Genomic DNA, 21,328 nt, shown 5'->3' on the forward strand with positions numbered 1-21,328 from the left:
TTTAGAAATCATTAATACCCTCGAATATAAAAGATGTCACATCCATTAAGGGAGAAGAGGAGGCTATAAAAAAGGAACAGAGGAACTTGTAGACACTGAAAACATGACAGGTGAAATTTTAAAATTTAACAGAATGGAAAAATAATTACCTAGAAAGTACAACAAAAAAGACAAGGAAAGAGAAAAGAGAGAAGAAATAACAAAATTCAGAGAATTAAGCCAAAAGATCAAACACCAAAATAATAGGAGGTTCAGAAAGAGAAGCAAGAAATTAGAGGAAATTATCAAAGATTCTTTTTTAATAGCCCAAAACAGGAAAATTTAAGTCTTTAGAATGAAAGGGCTCACCAAGTACTTAACACAATAAATGGAGAAAAAAATACCTTAAATGGGCAAAAATGGACACAATAATGCTTCCAATCTTTTTTTTTTTTTTTTTGGGACGGAGTCTCACTCTGTCGCCCAGGCTGGAGTGCAGCGGCGCGATCTTGGATCACTGCAAGCTCCGCCTCCTGGGTTCACATCATTCTCCTGCCTCAGCCTCCTGAGTAGCTGGGACTACAGGCGCCCGCCACCACGCCCGGCTAATTTTTTGTATTTTTAGTAGAGAGGGGGTTTCACCATGTTAGCCAGGATGGTCTTGATCTCCTGACCTCGTGATCCGCCCGCCTCAGCCTCCCAAAGTGCTGGGATTACAGGCGAGAGCCATCGCACCTGGCCACGTTTCCAATCTCTTTAGACATGCCCTTTGGCAGAGTGACTTTGCCACTCTTCCCATCTAGAAATGGCATTTATTTTCCCATTCTTCTAATTCAGACTGGCTTCAAGAGTCATTCTGGGCTAGGCATGGTGGCTCATGCCTATAATCCCAGGACTCTGGGAGCCTGAGGCGAGTGGAACACTTGATGTCAGGAGTTAAGGACCAGCCTGGTCAACATGGAGAAACCCCATCTTTACTAAAAACACAAGAATTAGCTGGGCGTGGTGGTGCGCACCTGTAATCCCAGGTACTTCGGAGGTTGAGGCAGGAGAACTGCTTGAACCTGGGAGGTAGAGGTTGTAGTGAGCCAAGATGGTGCAACTGAATTCCAAGAGAGAAACTCTGTCTCAAAAAAAAAAAAAAAAATACAGTGGGCTGTGTCTTGGAAACAGAGGGCAATTTTCTGCCACACGAAGATAAAAAACTACTCCCTATCAGGTCTAAGAGAAGAATAAAAATTTTTTCAGACATGCAAAGACCCAAAAGTTCTTCCTCCTATGCATTCTAGAGCATGTGCTCCAATAAAGCAAACTGAATAAACCAAGAGAAACAATAATGTGGAATCCAAGGCACAGAAAATTTAGCACAGAAGACAAGTCCCAAGTTGACAACTGTACACCAAGCCTGCAGAACTGCCAGCTCCAACGGGAACGGGAAAATGGAAGATTGCTAAGATGAGATCTCCAGGAAAAGAAAAACGCTACTGCTAGGTTTGGAACTGCACTGGAAGGTTTAGAAAAATAACTAAAAGACCTATGACCTGTCTATTGCAACATCTGTAAGATATTAGTGATAGACCCAAAAAATAAAGCACATTTTAAAAACATGATTATCAGTTCCAGGGAAAACAGTTATTTCAAAAAAGGAAAGATAATCATAGTACACAATGTGGCTCTGTAGTCAGTGGTAATGACACGATATTGTAAACATCGCCTACTGATTTAACCAAAAATTGTAAGGAAGATAAAGAGGCCAGGCACGGTGGCTCACGCCTGTAATCCCAGAACTTTGGGAGGCTAAGTGGGTGTATTCCTTGAGCCCACGAGTTCAAGACCAGCCAGGGCAACATGGCGAAACCCTCTCTACAAAAAAGTAAAATTGCCGGGCGCGGTGGCTCAAGCCTGTAATCCCAGCACTTTGGGAGGCCGAGACGGGCGGATCACGAGGTCAGGAGATCGAGACCATCCTGGCTAACACGGTGAAACCCCGTCTCTACTAAAAAATAAAAAAAACTAGCCGGGCGAGGTGGCAGGCGCCTGTAGTCCCAGCTACTCGGGAGGCTGAGGCAGGAGAATGGTGTGAACCCAGCAGGCGGAGCTTGCAGTGAGCTGAGATCCGGCCACAGTACTCCAGCCCGGGCGACAGAGCGAGACTCCGCCTCAAAAAAAAAAAAAAAAAAAAAAAGTAAAATTAGCCGGGCATGATGGCACACGCTTGTAGTCCCAGCTACTCAGGAGGATAACATGGGAGGATTGCTTGAACCCAGAAGGAAGAGGCTGCAGTGAGTCCAGATCACACCATTGCACTGCAGCCTGGACAACAGAGTGAGACTTTGACTCAAAAAAAAAAGATAAAGAGCTAAATCTTAAAACCTACACACATCATCATGGAAAGTCATGAAATGATATTAAAGATGGAGATAATATTAAGAAATATGAATGTGAGTATATCAAGAAATCAGAAGCTACAAGGAGTAATTCCATTCACATCTGTTGAGGGTGTACGGTGTGCTGAGTGTTTTTCCGAATAGTACACTGGAAAGGCATACTATATCCTCCTCTGCAGATCAAGAAATTAATGATCTGGCTTATCAATCAGTCTGCTGTGACTTTGGTTAATGTGTGCCAGTTCCCCAATTTTGTTTGTTTGTTTGTTTTGAGACAGAGTCTCGCTCTGTTGCCCAGGCTGGAGTGCAGTAGCACGATCTCAGCTCACTCCAACTTCCACCTCCCAGATTCAAGCAGTTCGCCTGCCTCAGCCTCCTGAGTAGCTGGGACTACAGGTGTGCACCACCACACCCAGCTAATTTTTTTGTATTTTTAGTTGAGATGGGGTTTCACCATGTTAGCCAGGATGGTCTCAATCTCTTGACCTTCTAATCTGCCTGCCTTGGCCTCTCAAAGTGCTGGGATTACACACATAAGACACTGTGCCCAGCCTCATGCCCGGATAATTTTTGTATTTTTACTAGGGATGGGGTTTCATCATGTTGGTCAGGCTGGTCTCAAACTCCTGACCTCAGGTAATCTAACAGCCTCGGCCTCCCCAGGTGCTGGGATTACAGGTGTGAGCCACCGCACCTGGTCTTCCCCAAGTTTTAATCAACTCTTTGTAATTCTTGCTTTTCCAGATTCACAAAGCTAAGAACCAGTCAAAGCTAAGAACTGTTCTATAGTGGAAATGCTAACACACTGTCAGCATGTGAATCCATGCCCAAGGGACCAGCCTTTCCCTCTTCCATCTCCTTTCAAATGCCACATAACATTTTTAAATGCAACATTACCTTTAACATGGCTTAACTAATCTTACAATGTAAGATGAAATATTAAAATGTATTCTACCACTCTAAAAATCACTTATCATTTTTGTTAGTATAACAACATACATTTTTAAAAACATACTTGTTATCAATGTATTCATATAGTTTTTCAGAACTTATTGCAATGCCTACTGTAAAGTATGACAAATTTTACTCACTGTTAAAGGTGACAATGTATGAAAATATGCAAGTTTGGCTGGGCACAGTGGCTCACACCTGTAATCCCAGCACTTTGGAAGGCCAAGGTGGGCGGATCACGATGTCAGGAGTTCAACACTAGACTGGCCAACATGGTGAAACCCCATCTCTAAAATACAAAAAAAATTAGCTGGGCATGGTGGTGGGCACCTGTAGTCCCAGCTACTTGGCAGGCTGAGGCAAGGGAACTGTTTGAACCTGGTAGGCAGAGGTCGCAGTGAGCCAAGATTGTGCCACTGCACTCCAGCCTGGGTGACACAGCGAGACTCCGTCTCAAAAAAAAAAAGTGCAAGTTTATATTAGACTTGGCTTTCTAAGGTAACCCTCTGCATGCAGAGAACTAAATGGATAAAGTATAGTGCTAATATTTAGGATGCTATATTTTCTATCCTACATCTTACACAGAGCTGGCACACCAGAACAGTGGCTCTGGAGGCAGGCAAGCATAGTTTAAATATCTCAGTTCTACCACTGTCAGCCAAGAACTTCGCATCAATATGCCATCTAAAAAATTGGGAAAATAGCAAATACTTCACAGAATTGTGAAGAATCAAAATATAAATCTGCCTAACGTATTTTATAATTGGCATCTACTGGTTGAGGATCCTATATCCAAAATGCTTAGGGTCAAAAGTGTTTCGGATTTTGCAGTATTTGCATATATATGAGATTATCTTAGGGATGGGACCCCAGTCTAAACATAAACTCCTATGTTTGTTGCAGCACTGTTTACAATAGCTAAGATTTGGAAGCCACCTAAGTGTTCATCAACAGATGAATGGATAAAGAAAATGTGGTACGTATACACAATGGAGTAGTACTCAGTCATAAAAAAGAATGAGATCCAGTTGTTTGCAATAACTTGATGAAACAGGGATCATTATGTTAAGTGAAGTCAGCCAGGCACAGGAAGACAAACATCACATTTTCACCTATCTGTGGGATCTAAAAACTAACTGAACTCATGAACACAGAGAGTAGAAGGAGGGCTAGCAGAGGCTGTGAAGGGTAGCAGGGGACTGTGAGGAGGTGAGGGTTCATGGGTACCAAAAAAGTAGAAAGAATGAATAAGACCTACTGTTTTTTTTTTTTTTTGAGATGGAGTCTCACTCTGTCGCCCAGGCTGGAGTGCAATGGCACGATCTTGGCTCACTGCAGCCTCCATCTCCTAGGTTCAGGCGATTCTCTTGCCTCAGCCTCCTGAGTAGCTGGGATTACAGGTGCCCACCACCACGCCTGGCTAATTTTTGTATTTTTAGTAGAGACAGGGTTTCACCATTTTGCGCCAGGGTGGTCTTGAACTCCTGACCTCAGGTGATCCGCCCACCTTGGCCTCCCAAAGTGCTTGGATTATAGGCATGAGCACAGCACCCGACCACATACCTACTATTTGATAGAACAACAGAGTGACTACGGTCAATAATAACTTAACTGTACATTTAAAAATACAGACTATAATTGGATTGTTTGCAGCTTAATGGATAAATGCTTGAGGGGATGGACACCTCACTCTCTATGACGTGTTTATGTCACACTGCATTCCTGGATCAAAACATCTCATGTTCCCCATAAATATGTACACTTACTATGTACCCAAAAAAACTAAAACTTAAAAATTAAAATAAAAAAAAAATTTATGTGTCAGTGTCATATACATCTTATACACATGGCCCAAAGATAAATGTATAAAATATTCAAAGCAAAAATGGCACTATCTCAGCACCCATCTGGACAGATTTCACATTTTCCAATTAGGGATGCTCAACTCATTTTACTATTCAGCCTTAAGGGAGACAAGGTCACGAAAAAACTAGAGACCAAAAAGGGACAATGAGGATTAGTGACTGGAAGGGAGGTACCATCTGCATCAGACCCAGTGTGTGGGCTCAGTTCAAGTATCACCTTACTGTAAAGACTTTCTGGATAAGCCCAGCTTACAGTGATTAATTAAACCCCAAATACATTACTTATCAGAACACCTGATGCTTCTCTTTTTTGAGACAAGGTCTTGCTCTGTCGCCCAGGCTGGAGTACAGTGGCATGATCATAGCTCACTGCAGCCTCCGATTCCTGGGCTCAAGCCATCCTTGTGCCTCAGCCTCCTGAGCAGCTGGGACTACAGGTGTGTGCCAATAGGCCCAGCTAACTTCTTAGTTTTCTGTAGAGATGGGGCCCCACTATGTTGGCCAGACTGGTCTCCATCTCCTGGCCTCAAGTGATCCTCTTACCTCTGCCTCCTAAAGTGCCAGATTACAGGCATAAGCCACCACAGCTGGTTGATGCTTTTATTCAAATACATTTTTTGCAACACATCTCAGACATGTATGTATGTATGTATGTATGTATGTATATATGTACGTACATATGTTTGACTTGCTAATAAGCCTAGACTCCTACGGTAGGATGCCCCGCTCATCTTGTTATGCTAGTATCAAGCTTAGTACTCATCTCATACTAGGCAAGGAAATAAGTGTTCAGTGAAACCGAATCACTGTCTATACCAGAAATGCACGTTGCTAGCCTCCTTTCCCACACTCACTACAGGCAACGAGAATCAAACCAAGCAAGCTTTCTCACTGAACCCTGGATGCAGCTTCAGACTCCTCTACATGGCACTCCAGGAAACCATTACCATCAGATCTGACTTGGCAAACAAGGTAAATGAGACATCATAGTTGGCCTATTCTATTCATTGAACTCAGCAGAGGTTACCATGGAGAGAAAGTAGGATAAGCATGTTCATTCACTCATTCAACCAATATTTACTGAACCCAGACTGTATGCTAACTTATAACTGTAAATAAGACTATACCTTACAAGAGTCTGGAGAGAAAGGCAGGCACTGTATGTGGAAGCAATGGAGGATGAGGCATGAAGAATTAGGGTCCATGGCAGACCTCATAGCCATCTCCCACTTTCTTGCAAAGTACGAAGAGCTTCCAGATAGCTGAACACATGGAGCTTCGGGAGGGTGGCGCATGTAGGGAGGGCACGTAAGATCTGCATCCCTTCCCCCACACCTCACCCTACACATTCTTCATCTGTATCCATTATTAATACCCTTTATTTTTGTTTGTTTGGTTTTTTGAAACAGAGTCTTGCTCTGTCGCCCAGGTTGGAGTGCAATGGTGCGATCTCGGCTCACTGCAACCTCCAATTCCTGGGTTGATTCTTAAGTGATTCTCCTACCTCAGCCTCCTGAATAGCTGGGATTACAGGAGTGCACCACCACGCCTGGCTAAGTTTTGTATTTTTAGTAGAGATGGGGTTTCACCATGTTGGCCAGGCTAGTCTCAAATTCCTGACCTCAAGCGATCTGCCCACCTCGGGCTCCCAAAGTGCTGGGATTACGGGCATGAGCCACCACGCCAGGGCTGTAACATCCTCTATGAGGAACCGGTAAACCTAAATAAATGTTTCCCTCAGTTCTGCGAGCTGCTCTAGCAAATGAATCAAACCCAAGGAGGGGACACTCATTTCTAGCTGCCTGGTCAGATGCCCAGGGAGAGGAACCTGGGGCTTGCAATTGACATCAGGCTGGGGGGCAGTCTTTGTGAGACTGAGCCCTTAACCTGTGCGATCTGATGCTCCTCCAGGCAGACTGAATTGGACTGGAGGACCCTCAGCTGGTGTCTGCTGCAGAACTGGTTGCTTCTTGGTGGGAAGAAAACCCCACACATGTGGTCACAGAGGTCTTCTGTGTTGACTGTGGTGGTGTGAGAGCAAAGGAAAAACGGTATTTTTTCCACTTACACAGACATAAAAGAATACATACTATGTAACTCTACTTACATGAAATTCTAGAACTGACAAAACTAAACTAAGAAAGGGATAAGAGAAATCTTTCTGGGGATTGAAAGTGTTCCATGTTTTGAATGGAGTGATGGTGAAATAGGTGTAACCATTTATCAAAATTTGCCAAGTTGTACACTTAAAATCTATACATTTTCCGAGGCGTGCGGATCACACAAGGTCAGGAAATCGAGACTACGGTGACACCCTGTCTCTACTAAAAATACAAAAAATTAGCCGGGCGTGGTGGCGGGCGCCTGTAGTCCCAGCTACTCGGGAGACTGAGGCAGGAGAATGGCGTGAACCCGGGAGGTGGAGCTTGCAGTGAGCCGAGATCGCACCACTGCACTCCAGCCTGGGCGACAGAGGGAGACTCCGTCTCAAAAAAAAAAAAAATACTATACATTTTATCATAAATGTACCTCATTTAAATTAAACTTAAAATTTTCAAGTTTTTATCTGTAAAAGTAACCTAATCTAAAACTACTAACCATTCAAAATTCTCAACAGATTGTGAGTTTTCAAAAAGGCTCAACAGACAACGCTTCTCTCAACCTGAGCAAATGACATCTTCATTCATCTAGTCGTTCTATCAGAAATCTGGGAGGAATTCTTGACACATCCCTGTCTTCAAGTTCTGAAGCTGTAAGCTCTCCATCTTTTAAAATCCACTTCCTCCCTCTGCCACTGTCACCATCTTAGTTCAAGCCACTAGCAGGTCTCACCCGGTCCAATGCAATATCCTCCTAACCCGTCTTCCATTTCCACAGTCACCTGACACTGCCCGGAAACTGAAATCTGATCAAGTCATTCTCTTGCTCAGAGCCCTTCAACGCCTTCCTGACATTCTCAGAATAAATTCCAGCATCTTTAACATGACTCCCACACACCCCCCTAACCTTAACTGTCCTCCCCCATGTCATCAACTGTGAATCTCATGCCACTTACCCTTCTCTCACTCCCTATACTCTAGCTACATGACCTTTTCCAAGCTTCTTGTATGTCAAGATCTTCCAGGCCTAGAGCCTTCATTAATGCTGCTGCCCCCATCTGGAAGATTCTTCCCTTTGCCCTTCAACTGACTACACTCCTCCAATCTTCACATCTCAGAGGCTCCAAAGATCCTTCTTCGGAGCACTCCCTGACCCTCCTCGCGATCCTCAGCTCTCCCAGCAATTTAAGGGCAATGACCATCCCATTTTCTGTATAGCACTTATCCCAGTTTTCATTACATATTCTCTTGTGTGTTTGCCATGTTCACCTAAGACTAATGATAATAAAAGTAGTTGCATGTCTTAAGAGCATACAATATACTGGGCATTAGACTGACCATTTTACGTATTATCACTTTTTATCTTTGCAATGACCCTATAAAGTAAGTTCTATACTGTCATTTGCCCCATATTCAGACAAGAAAACTGAGGCACAGAGGGAAGGGCTAGAAAATAGCAAAGATATTACTTAAAATTAGGCTGTCTGACTAACGAAACAGCACTATGCCATGTCGGCTTTCACAAAATATGAAGCTTTACTGTCAACTCCAAAAGGGCAGGATCCCTATGTGATTTGTGGCTTACTGTAAAGCACCATATCGCATTGTTTAACAGTATTTTTTTTTTTTTTTGAGACGAAGTTTAGCTCTTGTCGCCCAGGCTGGAGTGCAATGGCATGATCTCGGCTCACTGCAACCTCTGCCTCCTGTGTTCAAGCAATTCTCCTGCCTCAGCCTCCTAAGTAGTTGGAATCAGAGGTGCCCACCACCAGGCCCAGCTAATTTTTGTGTTTTTAGTAGAGATGGGGTTTCACCATGCTGGTCCGGCTGGTCTTGAACTCCTGACCTCAGGTGATCCACCCACCTCAGCCTCTCAAAGTGCTGGGATTACAGGCATGAGCCACCACGCCCGGCCCTGTTTCACAGTATTTAACATCAGTGCTTGCCTAAGCCAGAGGCCATGCAAACATCTCGCCAGTGAGAATCATCATAGGAGCTCTTCAATATGTTCACCCTACTGAGATTTACCAATTATTTTCTAATATTAAAAGCTATTTTACTTATAGTCTCATTTATATAATATTATTATTTATAAGCTCATTTACAAAGCAAATAGGTATATATATTTGAGAATAATAAAACTGGCCGGGCACAGTGGCTCACGCCTGTAATCCCAATACTTTGGGAGGCTGAAGCGAGTGGATCACCTAAGGTCAGGAGTTCAAGACAGCCCAGCCAACATGGTGAAACCCCATCTCTACTAAAAATATAAAAATTAGCTGGGTATGGTGGCACACGCCTGTTGTCCCAGCTAGTTGGGAGGCTGTGGCAAGAGAATCACTTGAATCTGAGAGGCAGAGGTTGCAGTGAGCTCAGATTGAGCCACTCCACTCCAACCTGGGTGACAGAGCAAAACTCCATCTTAAAAAAAAAAAAAAAAAAAAAAGTCCGGGCACAGTGGCTCATGTCTGTAATCCCAGCACTTTGGGAGGCCGAGGAAGGCAGATCACGAGGTCAGGAGATTGAGTAAAACCCCGTCTCTACTAAAAATACAAAAAATTAGCCAGGCGTGGTAGCGGGCATCTGTAGTCCCACCAGCTACTTGGGAGGCTGAGGCAGGAGAATCACTTGAACTCACTTGAGGCAGAGGTTGCAGTGAGTAATTAGCTGGGTGTGGTGGCAGGCACCTGTAGTCCCAGCTACTCGGGAGGCTGAGGCAGGAGAATGGTGCAAACCCGGGAGGCGGAGCTTGCAGTGAGCCAAGATCACGCCACTGCACTCCAGCCTGGGCGACAGAGTGAGACTCCGTCTCAAAAGAAAAACAAAACAAAACAAATTATATCTGTAAATATCCTAAAGTTGAGACCTGTCTGACTTTCCTACTGTTTCCTTAGCCTCAAATTACTCAAAGTTAATGAGGCGCTACATTAATAATTTTCCGGTTATTGAGGCGCTATGAATACCAGAAACAGAAATACAATCCAGAAAACCACACTAAAAACCCAACAGGCAAAAATACGGGCTCTGCTTAGTGTCACTAAAAACACACAATTCTTACTGTATTTCTAGAGTTCCTTCATCCAACAAATGTTTATCAAGCACCTCTGCTGCATCAGGCACTGTCCCACCAGCTGGGGTGAACAAATGGGCCAAGTCCCTGTTTTCATGAAACTGCATTCTAACGGAACAATTAACAATTGTCAGGTGGAAGGAAGTGTTATGCAGAACATTGAAGGGAGGTCAGGGCATAGGGTTACTATCAGGCTATTTTAGAAAGGCTGGTGAGGGCTGAACACTCATAACGTGACTTCTGAGCAGACTCGAATGAAAAAACGAGAACTTCACTAAATCCTACTATTCTTCAGTGTTTTCAAGTTTGCATCCAAAAGACTGAAACACAGTAACTTCTGCCCTTTATTCTATAAATAGGGAAACTACCTGAACGTCTTCTAGAAAGTGGAGGTGGGGCCACAGTAGGTCAATTGTGGGGAAGAAAATGTTGAGGAATTAAATGATAAAGCCTAGTAAAGCTTTCCATTTGCAACAATGAATTTTTAATCGTCAAAACTGAAGGATCTCAAAGAATTTTAATGTGTACTTCCCCCACCCTGCTACCTTCAGAAGGAAAAGTTGTCATCATAACTGTTTTCTAAAGACAGAGATGAAAGGAACTGCTCAATTTCACAACTTGTAATTATTAGAGGGAAAAGTACTTAATGTTGGAAATATTAAGTGAGCATTGACAAGGAATATGAGACAAAGATCAGCACATCATTTTGGCTAGGAGAGAAATAAGAGCTAAAGGGAGAGAATGGTGCCTAAGCTAATTCATTCATTTTATGTGCTTCTTTATGATAAAGTTTAATAAATTTTTTTCTAAAATACTTTACCTTCCTGAAACCACCAGAGTTCCATCATCGAGTAAATAATCCTTCACATTCTGAGGCAGTGGAAGAATGACACTAAAAAAAAAAAAAAACACACACTAAAAAAGGCATCATTTTAAAAGATCAACTATAAGCAGAGAGAAAAATGTCCACACTTGATTGATTTTGGATTTATTTATTTTAATATAATACAAATTTATTTAATATAAAGTAGAAAATGTTAATGATGTACATTTGGTAGCAGCAGACAAGGTATTAGAATAATATGATTAAATACTGCAGTTCACCTTATTGCCACAAAAATCAGCCAAATCCAAACAACCAGATGGAAATCACAGTATGAAAGCAACAAGCTCAATAGGATTCTGAGTGAGCACAACATTTCTGTGTCTTTAAGAAATCAGAGACCAGCAGATACTTGCTGCAACACAGGAAATGCAGCAAAACAAACCAGAAGATGACTAGCGTTTGGTCACCTTCTAAAGATAGAGGGCAGAAGTAGAGTCAAGATCTGGAAACCATTCTTGGGTTGGCAATGAGCACCCACAGCTAAGAATTCATGATACTTTTGGATGTGTCTTGCTGTCATTCTATTCAGCTGATCACCAGAGATAAAAGCTGCTTAAACTGGGCATGCTTTAGCTTAATTTGTTTCAGATAATCACAATTAAGGATGGCAAAGTCATATTTGAAGTCTCTTAAAAACTTATGGGATAATTTGTTTTTTACCTTGAAATTATAAATTATCAAAAAGCCCTACCACAGATACCTAAGAGTGTTGGTATTATTTTGATCTTGAGGCATATACATTTTCAAAAAGAGAAAAGCTTACAGCCTGCTTTCAGGAAGTTAACACAACATCAGTGACTTACGTCTCATTTATTTATGGATCAAGTTTTTTTTGGCACATTACAAATGGTTTTGTGCACAAAAAAGATTATTCATGGGCTACTTCGGTTTTAAAAATAAGTATTTGATTTATCAAAGGTACGATTTCACATTCAAAAATCTAGTTCTGGCCAGGCGCGGTGGCTCACACCTGTAATCCCAGCACCCTGGGAGGCTGAGGCGGGCGGATCACGAGGTCAGGAGATGGAGACCATCCTGGCTAACACGGTGAAACCCCGTCTCTTCTAAAAATACAAAAAATTAGCCAGGGGTGGTGGCGGGCGCCTGTAGTCCCAGCTACTCGGGAAGCTGTGGCAGGAGAATGGCGTGAACTCCGGAGGTGAAGCTTGTAGTGAGCCAAGATCGCTGCCACTGCACTCTAGCCTGGGCGACAGAGCAAAACTCCGTCTCAAAAAAAAAAAAAAAAAAAAAAAAATCTGGTTCTTCCTCAGGCTTTCAATTTCATCTAACAAACCTTATTATGTTTGAAAATCTACTAAATTTTAACCAATTTCAAGTGAAACTCTGTAACTTAAAAGTCTCTTTAAAAATTTAAATTATATTTATAAACTACTCAATTTACTTTTTAAATGTCTATTGGCTGATTACAAATAAGCCTTTCTAAGTACTTTACCCTTACAAAGCTAACAAACGAAATTGATAAGTACAATGAATCCAAGGTTCTACCAGACATTCCAATATTATTTAAGAACCTGAAACTTTTCTTACACGTTTTAACTGACCATTCTGAGCCTATTACACATTTTCAAGACATATCCAATCTTTATTGAATGAAACCATTATATAATGAATCAGCAATTACTGAAATGTTGGCTCAGAAAATCAGTAAATGCAAACCCCAGATTTTCTATAAACACCTTTAAAAAAACTGAGAGACGAAATTGTATATATTAATGGTTGCCGCCTACCTGATGCTTTGAAGTATTTATACATTGTGGAATGGTTAAATGTAGCTAACTAACAAATGCATTGCCTAACAGAGTTATTTTTGTGATGAGAACACTAACATCCACTCTCCGTTTTTCAAGAATACTATATGTATATGGTCATTACAGTCTCCATGCTCTACAACAGATCTATGTACTTGTTCTCGTATCTAACTGTAATTACGTATCCTTTCACCTTCCCAATCTCCAACCTCTGGGGAGGTGGCGAAAAGCAATTAAGCCACCGAGTGGCCTTGGGCAGTGATCACCTTGTGCCTGGGGCCATTCTAAAAGTAGTGGTGGTGAACTCCCAAGCCTAAACTGCGTTAATCCACTACTCCTCCCGCCTCCGACCCTCACTGAAACCACAACTGACCCTCCTAGCCAGCACACTCGCTGGCTTGCAACAGGGCGCAGACAACTGCTTACCTACTTCCCTCTCGACACACTCCCTCCCATGCAGTCGCTAGAAGCCCTGCATTTTTTGAATGGCAGTAAGATTCGCTCACAAGTCGCAGTTCCCTTTGGCCGGTAGGCCGGGCGAACCCCCTCCCATCTCACCTCTTGATGGTAACGCCTCGGAAGAGCGGGTACCACGCGGAGAACTGGCAGTGCAGCACATGCTCCTTCTTCATTCTCCAGCTGCCGCCGCCGCTGCCTTTCCCTTTCTTGCCTGCACCCTCCCGGAACCCTGGGCTCCGGCCCCGGAAGTGCCCGCCGAGCTATTTTGGTTCAAGGACTCTTCCGGTCCCTAAAGCAAGAAGGAACAGCGAGAAAGGGAAGCGGAGAAGGAGAATCCCAGGGTATACGCTTGACACACACGCACACAAAAAGAGCTTTAGTCTCGAAAGAGGAATTACTGAATGTTGAAAGAGGAATTTTAAGAAGTTTACAACTCCGTCTTTGCCCTAGACACACACTGACCCGGAAAGTAATCACCTGAAGCTAGGTCAAAGGCGGGGTTCTACGGATGCCGGGAGGAGGGCGCGCGCCCATCCTGTTAGCACCGCGAGAGGCGCCGGTGTCTCTAACCGTGGCACCGGCATCGGCTGACACTGCTGCCTCCAGCTAGTTATTTCGTCCTGTTCCGTTCTTCACCCCTACATCTTGGAGTAAGTAACCGGGGCAGGCCAGTCACAGCACAAAATCTCTTTGGGGAGGAGAAGTAGAAGGGGAGAGGGAGCACATCTGCATGGTGCGTGCAGCCGCGCGGTGTCTCCCAGGCTGCGGCTGGCACGCGTCCAGGCGCCCAAGAGGGAAACTGGGGATTGGAGCGGAGGAGCCTGGGCTACTCCGAGTAAAGAAAGTGGGGAACACCACAGCTAAGTGTTGGTTCCAGCGTAAAGGTTGCAGCATCTGCAGAGGAGTAGAATGCTTGGCAGAGGGAATACCGCCTGTACGATCCTGGGGGGTTCGGCTTTGGGAGGGAAAAGGCGAGAGGTAAATTTGAGAAAGCGGAGGAAAAAGGAGACTTGTCTCCTTGGAGCGTTGTATTCGTTTAGTCTGGCCTCGCAAAAGTTATCAACCTGGAAAAACGCAGATTTTTATTAGTATTCCTGCAGTGATCGAACCATAAGACTGGAAGAATTCGAATCGAACTTGTACTATCCTTCTTTTTTCCTTTGCTTCACTCCTGTCACCCAGCAAAGTTCAGTTTTGTTTCGTTAAAGAGAATGAGAAGTAACCAGCTGCTTTTATTTATTTATTTGAGACGGAGTCTCACTCTGTGCCCAGGCTGGAGTGTAGCGGCGCAATCTCGGCTCACTGCAGCCTCCGCCTCCCGATGTCAAGTGATTCTCCTGCCTTAGCCTCTCGAGTAGCTGAGAGCGTGCGCGCCTCCACGCCGGCTGATTTTTGTATTTTTAGTAGAGACGGGGCTTCGCCATATTTGCCAGGCTGGTCTCGAACTCCTGACCTTAGGTGATCTGCCCGCCTTAGCCTCCCAAAGTGCTGGGCTTACAGGTGTCAGCCACCGCGCCCGGCCTACTAACCAGCCGCTTTTAACCCCTAGTCGTGTCGCTTACCCTGCGAGCATTAGGCTTGCGCGAGGCATCTATATGTAAAGATATCTCCTTAACTGTACATTCTTCCTGGTCCACCTAAGTAGTTTTAAATTAAAAACAGCCCCACAGACTGCAGGCCTCTTCAGAAGGGTATTCCTTAGAATAATAAACAGAATTCTCTGCGTATTTTGAGTTAGAAACTCTTCCCCCCAGGAATATATACATTGTTTTAGGTTTTGTTTTGTTTTTCTCAAAAATGTTACTGGCTAAGTGGCTAGTTGGAAGCAGTGCTTTAAAGAATAACATTTTCAAAGCAGAGGTAACTAGATTATAATATTGCAGAGTATGTTGGTGGGGGTTGGACAGTAATGGTTCATGTATGCGTTGATCCGGAATTATGCAGTCCTTTCTATTGTGAGGGAAAGAAGCAATATTGTATGTATGTCTGGAGGGTGGTGGCAGAAAGACTTAGTGGCAGGCAGGAGCGGTCGCTCACATAATTGTTTTGATTTGTCTTAGAAAGTAAAAAATTGCAGCGGAAGGAGATGTCAGCATCATTGGGGGATTTATTTAGGTCAGATGTTTTCTAATGAAGATAGGAATAAATGTACGGAAGAAAACAGGTCCCGGGAACACAGCCCTTCTGCGAGGAGCAGTACTTTAACAGCCCAAGAAACATTTGAGCATAGGCCGGTTGCGGTGCCTCACGCCTGTAATCCCAGCACTCTGGGAGGCCGAGGCGGGTGCATCACCTTGAGGTGAGGAGTTTGTCCAGCCTGGCCAACATGGCGAAACCCCGTCCCTACTAAAATTACGAAAATTAGCCGGGCGTGTTGGCGCATGCCTGTAGTCCCAGCTAGTCGGGAGGCTGAAGCAGGAGAATCGCTTGAATCCGCGAGGCGGAGGTTGCGATGAGCCGAGGCTGCACTCCAGCCTGGCAACAGAGCAAGACTCTGTCTCGGAAAGAAAAAAAAAAAAAAAAAAAGAGTGTAGAGGTTAAGGCAGTTGCAAAGCTTTAATATAGAATTGCAGTTGTGTGTAGAAAAACAGCTAAGTTTGTAAGCTTAAATATATAGATACTACAGGGAAGGAATTTTTATAAATACCTTTTATTCAGGCTGTATACTTTAGAAGTGTGTTCAATGACTTTTTAGTATCACAGTTGGTTTTAAGTAACTTGTTACACATTTAACTAGCATCAGATAAACTGACATTATAAATAGGAGATGCTCAAATACTTTGGATACAGCTAAATAAGCGTTCAGTGTATTTTAACCACTGGTTGTCTTCACTAAGCCATGAAGTCATTGTATTCATCAAGTTTCTCCAATAAAACCTTTCGACAGTGGAAATAGTTGCTTTTCCTCCTGCATGCTGAAAAGTCAGTAATCATGTGATTATGGAGGAGGAGATTTATTGTGCAATTCCTAATGAAATAATGAAAAACCACATTTCCTTCTCTGAATCCATAGCATGACTAATCATCCTAGATTAATATTTTCACCTGTCTGCCGGTTTTCTTCACCTGGATGTCTGCCATCATCTCAAATACAGTGTGTACAGATTTGAGCCCTGCATCACCCCTTTTTTCTTCCGATGTCCCAGTCTCCCTTAAAACCATCTTCATGGAAATTAAATATCACCTTGCCACTGCTACCACTCTACTCCAGATCTGTTATGTCCTGCCTGGACTATTATAAGTGGTTCTTTGCAGTCTCATTACTATACATCTGTAACCAATTCACCTTCCCAAGGGTCATTACAGTCAGTTCACTGTTGCTCAACCAGAATTAAACGTGAGGATTATAAACCACCTGGTAAATGATTGCTGGAGATCACCAAGTGGCATAATTTCAGTAAACATTAATTCCTCCCTGCCCACCCCACTGCCACACCTGAAGAGAATGAAAAAACAAACAAAAAAAAACCCATAAGTGAATTCAATTGTGGGTACTCAAATTTTTTTTTACTGCAAATGGCACAAAAGAAGGATACATCAGAATATTATCCTTTATTTTCTTGAGACAGAGTCTCGCTCTGTCGCCCAGGCTGGAATGCAGTGGTGCAGTCTTGGCTCACTGCAACCGCTGCCTGCTGGGTTCGGGCTTTTCTCGTGCCTCAGTCTGCCGAGTAGCTGGGACTACTGGCATGTGCCACCTCACCCAGCTAATTTTTTGTATTTTTAGCAGAGACGGGGGGGGGGGGGGTTCACTATGTTGGTCAGGCTCGAACTCCTGACCTCAAGTGATGCACCCGCCTTGGCCTCCCAAAGTGCTGGGATTACAGGCATGAGCCACCGAGCCCGGCCAGAATATTATCTTTTAAAAATATAATTTAAAAAATTTAACTATGACCAAAATTATTAAATATAACTACAAATTATTTGATTCTTTGTTCCTTCTCAATCAAGTGACTTTTCTTTGTAATTTTTCTGCCAGAATATAGATTGCCACTTTAGACATGCCCAATTTGATGCTTGACTTTAACAAGACAATCATAAAGTAAGTTATTACTACAAAAAAAAATTAATTCTCTCTTCCACTTAATTCCTTTTTTGGTTTTTTTTTGTTATTGTTGTTTTGGGGTTTTTTTTGGAGACAGACTCTTACTCTGTCACTGTGCTAAAATGCAGTGGCATGATCTCGGCTCACTGCAAACTCCGCCTCCCTGGTTTAACTGATTCTCCTGCCTCAGCTTCCCACTTAATTTATTTCAAAGTGCCTTGTTGATTTCTCTATTCAATTATTAAACTGTTCCAACTGCCTGACGACCCTCTTTGTCAATCAGGAGTTCTGCTTATGATGTGGGTTCCTGCATCTTGTATTTGGTTGAGTATTGTTGATATTAACAATATTCATCTTTATCAGGGAGAGACTAGCCAACATATAATTTCTTGTTAGGATTTTTTGCTTCACTGTGCAGCCTCAACAGATGGCAGGGATTCAGGTACGGTGATTGAATAATGAGCCTCAGTGCCAACTGCACAACCAGACTTTTGAGTTCATAGTTTAACTTCTGGAATCTAAAATCCCACTTACCTTTTTATGCAGCTGTTGTTACTGATACTGGCATACTGAAGTTGGTGAAAATTTAATCACTTCCTCCCTTTCAGTAGAGGGCTGTGCTTGCTGCCTAACCCCAAAATTAGTTTATTTGGTGTTTTTTTTGTTTGTTTTCTACATGGGATCTCACTGTGTTTCCTAGGGTCATCTCGAATTCCTGAGCTCAAGCGATCCTCCCACCTCAGCCTCTACGAGTAGCCGGGACTATAGGCACATACAATGCATGGCACTGGCCCCCAAAACTACCTCATATCACAACAGTAATTTGTGCCATGCCAGTTAGCTTTGTGTGCTTTGTTGGCCTGCAGTTTTGGGGGGCAGAGATCCAATCAAATCTGTGTATGGCCTTAGAAATGTGTTCGCAAACCATCATCGTTATATGTGGAGTTGTTTTGGGAGTTTTTTGGTGGTGGTGGTTTTTCCTTTGTTGTTGTTTTTGTTGTTGTTTTTGTTTTGAGACGAAGTCTCGCCCAGGCTGGAGTGGTGCAGTGGTGGATCTTGGCTCACTGCAAGCTCCGCCTCCTGGGTTCAAGCCATTCTCCTGCCTCAGCCTCCTGAATAGCTGGGACTACGGGCGCCCGCCACCGCACCCAGCTAATTTTGTATTTTTAGTAGAGGTGGGGTTTCACCGTGTTAGCCAGATGGTCTTGATCTCCTGACCACGTGATCTGCCTGCCTCGGCCTCCCAAAGTGCTGGGATTACAGGCGTGAGCCACCGCGCCCAGCTTTTCCTTTGTTTTTTAAAGGAGGAGGTGGAGGAGGAGCTTGAGAACCATAGAGCTTGCCATACACTCAAAATTTCTCACCCTTTCCCCGGTGTCTCTGCCTTTGTTCACAGGTATCTTCTAGTTGGAATGCTTTCCCTGCACTCTTGGTCTCTAAGCCATGTCTTCACATCAAACTGTCTTTTAAAAATCTTGCCTGGGTGCAGTGGCTCACCCCTGTAATCCCAGTGCTTTGGGAGGCTGAGGCGGGTGGATCACTTGAGGTCAGGAGTTCGAAACCAGCCTGGCCAATATGGTGAAACCCCGTCTCTGCTAAAAATACAAAAATCAGCCAGGCGTGGTGGCGCAGGCCTGTAATCCCAGCTGTTCGGGAGGCTGAGGCAGGAGAATTGATTGAACCCGGAGGTGGAGGTTGCTGTGAGCTGAGATCGCGCCATTGCACTCCAGCCTGGGTGTTGCATCGAGACTCTGTCTGAAGAAAAAAAAAAAAAGGCTTTATCGTTTTCCTCACTGCCTCCCAAGTGGATGTGTGTGTCCCTCCTTTAAAACACCGTGGTATGGTGGTGTCTATGAGGCAGGTCTTTGCCCCCGATGTACTTGCTAAACTGTAACGTGTTCAAGGGCAAGCATAGTGGTCAGTGTGCACTGAGTGTATACACAGATGTTTCCACTGCTGGTGCTCTCAAAGCTAGTTAGAGACTTCTGCCTGCCACTGCGCAAGGTGTCTAAAAATCTTACAGCATTTCCCCTCATTTTTTTTTTTTTTTTTGAGACGGAGTCTCGCTCTGTTGCCCGGGCTGGAGTGCTGTGGCTGGATCTCAGCTCACTGCAAGCTCTGCCTCCCGGGTTTATGCCATTCTCCTGCCTCAGCCTCTCGAGTAGCTGGGACTACAGGCGCCCACCACCTCGCCCGGCTAGTTTTTTTTGTATTTTTTAGTAGAGACGGGGTTTCACCATGTTAGCCAGGATGGTCTCGATCTCCTGACCTCGTGATCCGCCCGTCTCGGCCTCCCAAAGTGCTGGGATTACAGGCTTGAGCCACCGCGCCCGGCCACATTTCCCCTCATTAATGGGTTTTTTGTGTGTGTGTGCTCAGGAGAATTGCACATCCAACACATCTAGACCTTCAGTGTTCAAACTGAACTGAGTTAAAACGATTTATGAGAATTAAAACAGCTTGTGACTTTAAAGACTAAGGACCATCATAAGTGAAATTGTAGAACACTCAACATCGTGTACATGTATATTTTTCATACCATACACACATTGGCAATATGCAAATGACCTTAAATTCTAACTATTGAAGTGGATAAAATGTATATCAAAGTTTGCTTTTAAATCTTTAAATAGCATTGAGTCTGTTAAGGCAAACTCCATTGCAGTGGTGGAGACCCTGGCATACGAAGCATGGGATTTAAACCTCATTTCTCCTTCTTTCTGGAGCATGTTGCTGGTAGTGACTAGCCCCTGACTGGCACTGTTTGGCTTCTGCTTTTGAAATAGTGCTAAAAACAAGATTCCTTTTCTGTTTCTTAAAATTTCTGAGGTACTTTTATAGTCCTTCTGAAATGTTTGGGAATCTCATAGTATGAATATCTCATGGATATTCAAAAGAATATACTTTTGAATTTGCACATTTTTGTCATTACAGAATCCGTGAATTGCTGCACAATACCGTTTCCCTTTGAGGCTGATGCATTCCAAAGAAATACTCTTTATTAGTGGCCAGGCGCAGTGGCTCACGCTTGTAATCCCAGCACTTTGGGAGGCCGAGGCAGGTGGATCACCTGAGGTCAGGAGTTCGAGGCCAGCCTGCCCAACATGGCGAACTCCCATCTCTACTAAAAATGTAAAAATCAGCCAGGCACAGTGGTGGGAGCCTGTAATCCCAGCTACTCGGGAGGCTGAGGCAGGAGACTCGCTTGAATCTGGGAGGCAGAGGTTGCAGTGAGCCAAGATCACACCATTGCACTCCAGCCTGGGCGATAAGAGCGAAACTCCATCTCAAAAAAAACAAAAAAAAAGTTGACCTAATAAATTATCATCCATGGTACTTTCAAAGGAAAAAGTGCCTGTTTTCTTAGTAGGGCTGCAGGTTTCAATATGCTAAATGACTGTCTCTAAATATTTAAACTTCTACGTGGCTTACTTCCTGTTACCTTCAGGTCTCCATTCTGAAGTCACCAAATTCAACAGGCCTTGCCTGCTCACTCCATGTAGATTACTCTTTCCATCTTCCCCACACTTCTCATCCTTTTTAATCTTTCTCATGAAACGCTGAGTCACTTGACATACATTTTTGTTCTTCTTCACTGTTTCTCCTTTTTACTTACTAGAAAGTGAGGTCCAGCGCGGAGGGGATCTTTGACTGTCCCACTCACCGCCACTTTTTTTTTTTTTTTTTTCAGACAGAGTCTCACTCTGTCACCAGCCTGGAGTGCAGTGGCGTGATCTCAGCTCACTGCAACCTCTGACTCCCAGGTTCAAGCCATTCTCCTCCCTCAGCCTTCCCAGTACCTGGGGCTACAGGTGCGC

General features: G+C 43.8%; 2 protein-coding genes across 2 annotated transcripts in view; one reads left to right on the top strand and one right to left on the bottom strand.

Moving 5' to 3' along the window:
* CDC123 (cell division cycle 123) overlaps nucleotides 1-13,920 on the bottom strand; it is a 35,424-nt gene extending 21,504 nt beyond the window's left edge. The window contains exons 1-2 of the mRNA XM_026454824.2: nucleotides 13,565-13,920; nucleotides 11,172-11,243 (exon numbers count right to left, since the gene is read on the bottom strand). Of these exons, the coding sequence (XP_026310609.1) occupies nucleotides 11,172-11,243; nucleotides 13,565-13,638 (146 nt within the window). The 5' untranslated portion in view covers nucleotides 13,639-13,920. The remainder of the gene's footprint in view (nucleotides 1-11,171; nucleotides 11,244-13,564) is intronic.
* The window catches only part of NUDT5 (nudix hydrolase 5), a 29,654-nt gene continuing 22,082 nt past the window's right edge, over nucleotides 13,757-21,328 (top strand). The window contains exon 1 of the mRNA XM_023223325.3: nucleotides 13,757-14,115. The gene's annotated coding sequence lies outside the window, so the exon portion shown is untranslated. The remainder of the gene's footprint in view (nucleotides 14,116-21,328) is intronic.

Source organism: Piliocolobus tephrosceles, chromosome 9, assembly GCF_002776525.5.
Source record: "Piliocolobus tephrosceles isolate RC106 chromosome 9, ASM277652v3, whole genome shotgun sequence".
In the NCBI taxonomy this organism is placed as follows: domain Eukaryota; kingdom Metazoa; phylum Chordata; class Mammalia; order Primates; family Cercopithecidae; genus Piliocolobus; species Piliocolobus tephrosceles.